Raw genomic sequence first — 9235 nt, forward strand, 5'->3', positions numbered from 1 at the left:
GGGTGTGTGCCTCCCTGCTGTTGCCGTTCACCCACTAGGTCCATCCGTGGGTTAGTCGAAGATGGCACCACTGAAGTGAGTGGTGCTGTGCTCTTGGACTTGACTGGCTAACTCCAACTTGACTGGCTAACTCCGTCCCTGTGGTCACAGAGGTGACGAGATGCTGTTGACTGAACATACTCATGGAGAGAGTGTACTCTGTCTGACTGCTTTGTTGGCTAACCTCATTCTTAGCTCGTTCCTAGGGAATAGCTCATTCCTAGGGTATCGCCAGTGAGGACCTCATTAGACAGGGACTAATATTACCTCCAATTTCATTTCCTTTAGCATCATCTGATTGCTACATATACGATTCTGCTACTGGTTACTATTATGACCCCTTGGCAGGAACTTACTATGATCCCAATACCCAGGTAAGTTTGGGGCTCTTGTCTACTTTGTCAGTGATCCTCTTTAGAAAAGCATCCATAGTTTGTTCATTCAACGGTCACTCCTCCCTGCCCTGCCCTTCCTAGATTCTCTGGATGCTCGCTGCATCAAAAGTGGCTATTTCACTTTTGTGGAAGGGAGCCGTTCGCCTACTTAGTCTGGTGTTCTTCGAGGGCTGGCTCTTACATTGGGTCTAATTTATTCTGATAGACTTTAACGATGGTGACCTTTTCTTAACTGTAGCCTCTGTGGAGAAGTCAGTGCCTTGTGGCATTGCAAGGTAAGAATACGTTCCGGAATGAGTGTTTAGATCTCTCTCGTCGGCTCTTCTTAGGCTTGTGAGTGAGACAGCTCATCTTTCCCTCCGAAAGTGTTTCCTAGACTTGCACTTCCTAGACATCTGAAGCATTCTGTGGACTTACTCTTTGCTTGTGTGTCACAGCAAGAAGTGTATGTACCCCAGGACCCAGGGTCCCCTGAGGAAGAAGAGATCAAGGAAAAGAAGCCTGCAGGCCAAGGAAAGTCAAGTGGCAAGAAGGAAACTTCTAAAAGAGACAGCAAAGAGAAAAAGGACAAAGGCGTGGCGAAGGTAAAAGGCTGTGTGCACCTGCGCGCGCTCTCCTAGATCTTCACAGGTGCAAATGAAGGCGGTGTGGACAGGGCTGCTCCAGGCGTGAGGCAGACCGTGTCGGACAAGGACTCTGAATACCTGGAGCCACCAGTATTTTTCCAGGCTTCTGTCAGACTCTTGATAGGTTTTACGGTCATGTAAAACCCCCAGTCGAACTGTGCCCTGTTTTCGTCCCTCTCACTGCGTCTCTTTCCTCACTCCGCCGGATGGAGCGCTCAGCCTTGCATTTCTATTTTTCTCTCTGTTTACTTCCTTATGTCAGGGATCAAAGAGGATCAGCATGTCAACATCTTTTTGACAGCTCCGACAGCAGTTATGCAGTAGAGAAAGTGCAGGAGTGTGCTTGTGATTGAGTGCATAACTTAGCTTTCCGATGGCTTCTGCCGTTGTTTATTCAAGGGCCCTCAATGATTGTGGGACAAGTCCACTCTTGTCATTCCATATTCCCACGAACTTTCTGAAGGTCCCTCGTATGTGTTTTCTTCATATGGAGGTAGGGGGAGACTGTGTGTGCGTGTGTGCGTGTGTGTGTGTAAGTGTGTAAACAGAGTATATGGGTGCCTGTGTAATCAATGTGGGTTTTAGGGCCATGGTGACTTAAATGTGTGAGCTCAGTTTCTGCAACTGCATCTCCCTGATCCTGGACCTACTCGTTGGTAAAGTGAGGCTATTGGTGCGTATCTAGACAGGTGATAGACTGAAGAGGAGAGTGCATGTACATACCTCACCTACTGGCCTGTAGTAATCACCTGATGCGCACCAGTGACCCTTTCTAAGGGTTCTTTGTTTCAAAACCATCATAGCAACATTGCAGATAGTCTGTACACCATGAGTATCACATAGCTTACCCCTGATTTTGATCAGTTTCAGGAAAATGCCAGTGAGGAGAAGGCCCCCCTAGAAGACGTCTTTAAGAAGCCCCTGCCTCCCACTGTGAAGAAGGAAGAGAGTCCACCTCCAGTAAGACTTGCCGCAAAAGTGACTCAGGCTGGGGCTGGGTGGTTCCTGGGTGGGAGAGGAAGCTCACAGGCTGCCGCCACATGCCACTGATGGGCCTTTAGTCCTCTGTGCCTAGCCAGCAATATGGAGCCGTGGTGGAGGAGTGGTTATTTGTTGGGCTTCGATCTGAATGGTTGGCTGTTCCAAACCACAAGCAGCTCCACGGGAGGAAGACTGGGCTCTTTACCCCCGTAAACAGTTACAGTCTCATCTGGGCGCTGTGAATCCGCATTGACGCGGTGGCAGTGAGTGAGTGAGTCCCCCCAGCAAGGACTCCTCGAGTGTAAGCACAGGGAAACTGCTGGGTTCTGACTGGCAAATCAGCGGTGGTTCACTGTTGTTCTCTTCACCTGCCCTATCACATTCCCACCGTCTAGGGGACACGTGGCCCTTGTTAAGTTTTATCTTGGTCCTACTAGTCCTTCTCTACGTGACCAAGGAAGCTGCTTTTCCTGTTCCTGGCGGGTCCTGCTTTTTGGTGTCATCTGCCGGCCCCCTGCCCAGAGTGAATGATGTTCCCCATTTTTAGTTGCCTTGGACCAGTGACCACGTATCACTGTGTAACAGATCCTGTGAGCCCCTGATACATGATCTCGGCATACTCCACATTCGAAATTCAACTACTTGTAGCATCTGTCTTAATCTTAGCCTTTAAGGTGGCTTCTGTCACTGAAGTGCTTATTCTTGGCTGGCTTTTGGTCCCCTCCTAAGCTCTCTGCTAGAGAGGTTGCTGGGACCCTCTTGAACTCCTGTATAGTCTCAAACCCTTGGAGAGCAACCGTACCTCTCCTCCGTGGGTCACAGTGACGTGGAGGTGTTTGTTACCTCCTCTTCTGTGTGACGTGACTTTCCCATGCCACGTCCCTTACTCTTCCTTCTTAGCATTCTTTTGCTAGAGTCACTTGGACAGGAGCCTACCCAGCTCATCTCATTGCTCAGGGAATGGTCTGCTTCCCTCTAGGACAGTGGTTCTCAGCCTGTGGGTTGCGACCCTTCCACAGGGGTCGTCCAATTCATAGCAATAGCATAGCAACAGTTAGGAAGTAGCAACAAAAATAATGTTATGGTTGGGGGTCACCACCACATCAGGAACTGTACGAAAGGGTCGTGGCTTGAGGAAGGTTGAGGATCACTGCTCGAGGAAACAGGGCAGTGGGCTCAGCTGGGCCCACTTTGAATCCAGTTCTCATGACTACCTGAAAGAACTGGGCAACAACAGCTGCCCAGTATCAGAGTATTAGAAAACCGACCCCAACAGAAAGCCTGAGTTGGGTATTCATCACTGGCCTCCTCCTTGCAGCCGAAGGTGGTAAACCCCCTCATCGGCCTCCTTGGAGAGTATGGAGGAGACAGTGACTATGAGGAAGAAGAAGAGGAGGAGCAGCAGGCCCCTCCCCCACAGCCTCGCGTAACACAGCCCCAGCAAAGGGAGGAGCTGAACAGAAAGGAGAACGAAGAAGACAAACTCACTGACTGGATCAAACTGGCTTGTCTGCTCTGCAGAAGGCAGTTCCCCAATAAGGAGGTTCTCATCAAACACCAGCAACTCTCAGACCTGCACAAGGTACGAAGGGGCGAGACTTGACCTACGCTTTAGAAATGTCTCTTTGGTGGGTACAGTGGGGAACAAGAAATGGAACGTGCCCTCCCTCAGCCCACCTCAGCCCTGGCTCTGTAATCATTCTTGGGAAGCGTGAGGGACTGTTCCTCCACGGTTTTTTCATGAGTTCATGAGTTTTACCTTCAGGGCATTGCCCACCTCCAGAGAGCTGTGGCTGGGACACCAAGTACGAGGATGTGCGGAGGGCAGGGGAGAAGCTCCTGTGTTCATGGTCTTAGCTTTTTTACCAGTAGTGTGAACAAGCTGATCTCAGATACACCCCATCTCTTTGGTCTTGGCTGCTTCGCGTGGTTCCATCCCACTCCAACAGTGTACAGATTTCCCCCCAGGTGGCTGGAACTCTGTCACCGGGTCGGCCACATCGTGAGTTACAGAAGCCATGGCACTTGTCAAATGACTCTCCTCTGATGTCCTTCCTCTCATAGAAACTAAATAATCGCCAAGGGACAAATGGGGCCCCATGTTTTCCGTGTAATTTGTCTCACACACTTTCTGAAGCAGATAAAGGGATAGCAGGTCATTCAATGTCAGGAAGTAGGAGCCACAGAGCTGATGAACCCACAAGCTGAACTGCTGCCCCAGGACGGTGGGGAGTAGACAGAAGCACAACTCCTTTCTTTGGCGTGATCCAGTGCACAGAGCCGCCTCTGCACTAGCTGCTCTGAATGCCTAATCTGTGTGACAAGCCAGCATTAGCACTTGGACTCCTGTTGGAAGTCCTGACGCAAGACCAGTTAGGGCTTGCTGCTTACAGAGTGCAGGGATGGTTTAGGAAGGTTGGTCAGTGGAAGAAGTTCTGTGCCTAAAGCAGCCAGCGGGAAAAGGTGGACCTCTCTTCTCCTAGACCCGTACTCACAGAACCCCCTCTCTCCTCAGCAAAACCTGGAAATCCACCGGAAGATCAAACAGTCTGAGCAGGAGCTAGCCTACCTGGAGAGGCGAGAAAGAGAGGTAAAGTTTGGCAGCCTCTCACTCCTTTGATCCAGCCCCTTGTGCCTTCGGTCCAGAGCCTGTTGGCCGCGTTGACATGGCTCCTTTACTGGAGAACAGAACAAAGAGGCTCCCGAGGGTGTGCATACATGTGTCAGAGCTCATCAAGCACTACGTTTCATTGTTTGTAAATTATGCCCCAGTAACATTGATGCGTAAGCCATGGCGTTCAGTTCTCCAGGTGGGTCCAAAAGAGCATTGCCTTTTCTAAGGTTTTGACTCAGTTGAGAAATTGACTCCTTAGAATGGCTTGGATTGGTGTGGGGAGGATATTAGATTGTTATAGACTATGGGTTAGAGAGAGTAGTTTAGTGTGAGACCCAAATGAATGGGCTACCTGGACCACCTGTGGAGGCCTCGCACAGCTGGGCCGAGCATGCCCGCTTATTCTTCCCACTTACTGGAATGTAAATAGGGACAAGAGATTCTAGGACTGTCTCCAGGGAAGATCCCTTCTCATTAAAAGAAGTGTCTGGAATGGGAGAAAGCCTCCCGCCCCTGCCCTTTGACATGGAAAGCTCAGGTCTGCTCTTCTGCTTACCAACAGGGCAAGTTTAAAGAAAGAGGGAATGATCGCAGGGAGAAGCTCCAATCTTTGGATTCTCCCGAACGGAAACGGATTAAATACGCCCGGGAAACTGACAGGTAAGCCTCCAGGCCCAATGGTGCAATGGTGTCCTCTCCCAGCTCTGTTTGGGGGTGGGGGGTGGGGTTGTATCAGATGCCAGCTCTACCTGAGCACTATGAGCACAAGTCCCACGCCAGCTTCTGCATTACCTGCCTTACACGGGCGTACGTGTGTCTGCATGGAAGACTGGCTGGCTCCCTCAGCTGCCTGGAGTGGCCGCAGTCAGGAAACCTCTCGCTCGCTCTCCCCAGTGCCTATGGGGCTGATAAGAACGTCACGCTCTTGGGACTTTCCACTCTCACATTCCAGTGCCGAATCTGTGGTTGGTGCTGGTGCGCGTGTGTGATCCGGAGCCTCCTGAGCTTATGTTCCGTCACATTTCCAAGTGGGGAGCGGTGACCCTCACCAGCGTGGGGTAGAGTCTGTAGGTAGCCTGCTATATGTGCTTACAGTGCACTAAGCAAGGAGTGCTCGCTCGGGCAAGGAGAGAGAGCATCCCTGACCAAGAACAGGCTAAAGAAGGCTCAGGTGGTACTGTGTCTCGTCACACAGATATAGGAATCCATTGGGCCCGAAGGGCAGGCATCTCAATGAGCAGGATCCCCGTACACCACGGGTGAGAGCATTTGTGATACTTGGCAGGTTGGCAAGTAGCCTCATTGGGCTGAAGGTGGCGGGTGTGTTGTCACATGACGAGCTGAGCCTGGCCCAGCAGAGAGTGTCGTGCCGAGACCGTCTTAAAGGCAGGGCCATGGAGTGAGAATCGATTTGCATCTTGGGGATGGAGAACAGACTTGTAATGAAATTCACGAGGCAGCCCTGGTTGTGCTCATTCAAGGAAGACATCCTGACTGCCTAAGGGGGGAGTGTGTCAGTGTAGGAAGGGGAATGGCTCGCTCAAATCCACCTGGCTTGCTGACCACTCAGTTGCCTGCATCAAAGGAGAAGCCACTAATGATGGCCAGGTTCCTATCAGGTGACCAGTGGAGGTGGGCCGGCAGTAATGGCCTCGAAAGGAAGAGGAGCAGTGGGCGCTGAGAGAGGGGCCTGAGCCGGCGGTGGAGGTGTGGTGGTGGACAGTGAGAAGGCTTCAGCAAAAGCGTCAGTAGCCGGAGTGGTTTGTACCTGTGGAGAGGGCACTGGCCAAAGGAGCAAGCCCCTGACGAGGCTGGAAAGGGGCTGGAGTTCTTACGTTCCAACTTAAGTGACCACAACCCACAATGAGATATATATGTTTGTGTCATAGCCCATAATCGAAATCAAATGTATGTGTGTGTGTTTGAACAATCTTTATAAAATGATACTTTCCTATTGTGTGCAGCAAACTCTTGTTCCTACTCTATTTTCATTTGTATGAAATGCTAGGGTGGCCTACCAAATCAGTCCTATAGCCCATCAGCCATTCTTTGTCTGGGGAACGAGGATACAACTCAAGAAGGAATGCGCCCTAGGCAAGAGGAAGATGGCTAACGTAACCCTGAGGGCTCACTTGGCGTGAGGGCTAGGCTGGGAGCAGAAAAAGACCTTTTCTATTCCTGGTGTCTATCACAAACCCCTAACAGGTGGCATTCCAAGTATTTCATAGGAGGCCGAGCTCAACCAAGAGCACAGGTTCTCATGGGGCAGCAAGCAGGTCTCATTGAGAGTTATGGTGTCTAAGTATGTCTGCTTCTTTTGCAGTGACCGGAAGCCTGTGGGTAAAGATGGTATCGACAGTAGCAAAGGAGGCTGTGTCCAGCAGGCCACTGGCTGGAAGAAGGGTACGGGCTTGGGATATGGCCAGCCTGGCTTGGCTTCAGCAGAAGAGGTAAAATGGTTTCCATCTTGTTTGGGGTGGCATGAACCTTGAATATTCTTTTAACCTGTCTCATTCTGTGGCCCAGAGCCGTGTCCTTGCCTCCTGGCCATGCTTTCTCTGCTGCTGGTATACAGGCCGTGAGCACTCAGCCTGGTGTGTGTATGTGTGTGTGTGTCTCTGTCTGTCTGTCTTCGTTCCTGGGCTGGAGCTGAGCATGCTGGGACCTGTGTGATTAGTTGGCAGTGGCAAGGGAAAGTTGAAGTGGGACTTTGATTACTCATAAAACAGTGGAATTCAGGAAGGTGGAATAATAGGCTGATTGGGAACTTTTTAAATGTTTATCATTTGGAAGATAAAGACCAGGGAACGAAGGGTGCAAAGACATCTCTGAGACGGTATCAGTAAAGGGCTGTGCTTGCTTAAGATAGCAGCACAAAGCAAACATGGGTCTCCCTGAGAGGCATGGCCCCCTAGAGACAGTGGTGGGCGGTTGGTTGCTCGCCCCCGTGTGTCCGGTGTGGAAGCCTGTGTGCTGCAGTCCTGGTGCCTCCGTCCCCCATGCTCATCTTGGCTGTTGGTGTGATAATAAACAGCCCACATTCTCTGGCATCCAGGCTTTCGTTGGTGTACCCATAAGGACCCACTTCACTATCTGTCTTTGTGTTTCAGACTGAAGGCAAGATGCGGGGCCCCGGTGGGGGAGCCCCCGGAAGAACTAGCAAGAGACAGTCCAACGAGACTTACCGAGACGCCGTGCGAAGAGTCATGTTCGCGCGGTATAAAGAACTTGATTAAAGGACGGAGACAAGTCCCACAGGACACAGCCTCCTCCTTGTGTTGTTTGTCCGTCTCCTTTTGTTTTGTTACTCTTCTTGCTGCTAGAACTTTTTTAAATAAACTGTTTTTCAATGTGATTATTCTTTGTCGTTTACCTCCCCAAGGTGGACGGGAGGTGGCACTGAAGGTGGGCAAGAGAGAAGAGGGATGCCATCCCTGTTGTCACGAGGGCAGTGGGACTAGGGCTACTTCTCCAAATGCCTGCTGGCTGCTGCCCCTTGCCCCCCACAGTGTGAGCACCCGGACAGGTCCGCGCAGCAGTGACTGCTGGGCCCTTCTAGCTACTCCCCACCTCCGCCTCCTGCCACCGCCAAGACTCTAAAGAGATTTCCGCACTCCCGTCATTCACACCAGTTCACAGAATTTGCTCCAGAAGTGGGGGGGTTGGCTTTGTTTGTCTTTGCAATGACATGGAGCCGATGCCGGCTCACAGGGCCCCTAGGACAGGGTGCAAGTGCCCCGCGAGCTTCCAAGACTGACCATCTTTACCGTCTTCCTCCCTCCCAGCAGCCGGTGGTTTTGAACTGGTAGGTTTCTTGGGGTGGTTTACCCTGGTTCGTGCTTCTCCACACTGAATGAATTTGCATGTCAGAGCACTTTTGTAATCCACGTGACTTTTATGAGGGAAAGAGGCGTTTCAGGGAATACCATCTCAGATAGCGCACGCTGCCCCTGGAGCACAAGTGTTCGAGACTGAAACAATTGCTTCCTGGGAGCGAGAAAGACCACCTGGAGAGGGGACTAAGGAACGGAAAGGGATGCGGGAACCAAAGGAGAGCGAGCCTGCGCTGTTTCTGCACGGTGGGTCGAGGCTATTGGCCGTGCTTGGTGGCTGAGTGGAAGTGCACACATGACGTGACACGGGGTTGCCTGTCTGCTTTGTGCTCGTCGCCAAGGTGACCGTCCTCTGCACCCGCGCATTGGGCTCTTCCCCATTGGTGCCTCACGCCTGCCTGGCTTGTCTCAAACCCCTCTCGTGGCACGGCCAGCTAATTTTCGTGTAGCGCGGGCATTGGGTGGAGACAACCCCTTTTGTCATCCCTAACCTTCCTTTCGGATCTCAGCCTGATGAGCAGCCAGTACACTACCAGGCTCCTTAAAACTTAGATCATATGACTCTGCACATATTGCAAGAAAAAATGTTTCTTCAGAAGAGAACTGTTAGGAAAACTCTTTGTAAACTTCTCTGTAAAGCATCAGTTCTCAACCTGTGTGCTGCAGTCCTGGTGCCTCCGTCCCCCATGCTCATCTTGGCTGTTGGTGTGATAATAAACAGCCCACATTCTCTGGCATCCAGGCTTT

The 9235-nt window shown here is 51.4% G+C and overlaps 1 protein-coding gene across 1 annotated transcript in view; it reads left to right on the forward strand.

The window, feature by feature from the left end:
* The window catches only part of RBM6 (RNA binding motif protein 6), a 92281-nt gene extending 84271 nt beyond the window's left edge, over window positions 1–8010 (forward strand). Inside the window, exons 12-19 of the mRNA XM_045297713.1 lie at window positions 328–413; window positions 872–1018; window positions 1925–2020; window positions 3360–3623; window positions 4557–4631; window positions 5218–5315; window positions 6979–7105; window positions 7766–8010. Coding sequence (XP_045153648.1) covers window positions 328–413; window positions 872–1018; window positions 1925–2020; window positions 3360–3623; window positions 4557–4631; window positions 5218–5315; window positions 6979–7105; window positions 7766–7891 — 1019 coding nt within the window. The 3' untranslated portion in view covers window positions 7892–8010. The remainder of the gene's footprint in view (window positions 1–327; window positions 414–871; window positions 1019–1924; window positions 2021–3359; window positions 3624–4556; window positions 4632–5217; window positions 5316–6978; window positions 7106–7765) is intronic.
* The last annotated feature ends 1225 nt before the right edge of the window (window positions 8011–9235 follow it).

The sequence above is a fragment of the Echinops telfairi genome, unplaced genomic scaffold (genome assembly GCF_000313985.2).
Source record: "Echinops telfairi isolate 266 unplaced genomic scaffold, ASM31398v2 ScPeMD7_7420;HRSCAF=8458, whole genome shotgun sequence".
In the NCBI taxonomy this organism is placed as follows: Eukaryota; Metazoa; Chordata; class Mammalia; order Afrosoricida; family Tenrecidae; genus Echinops; species Echinops telfairi.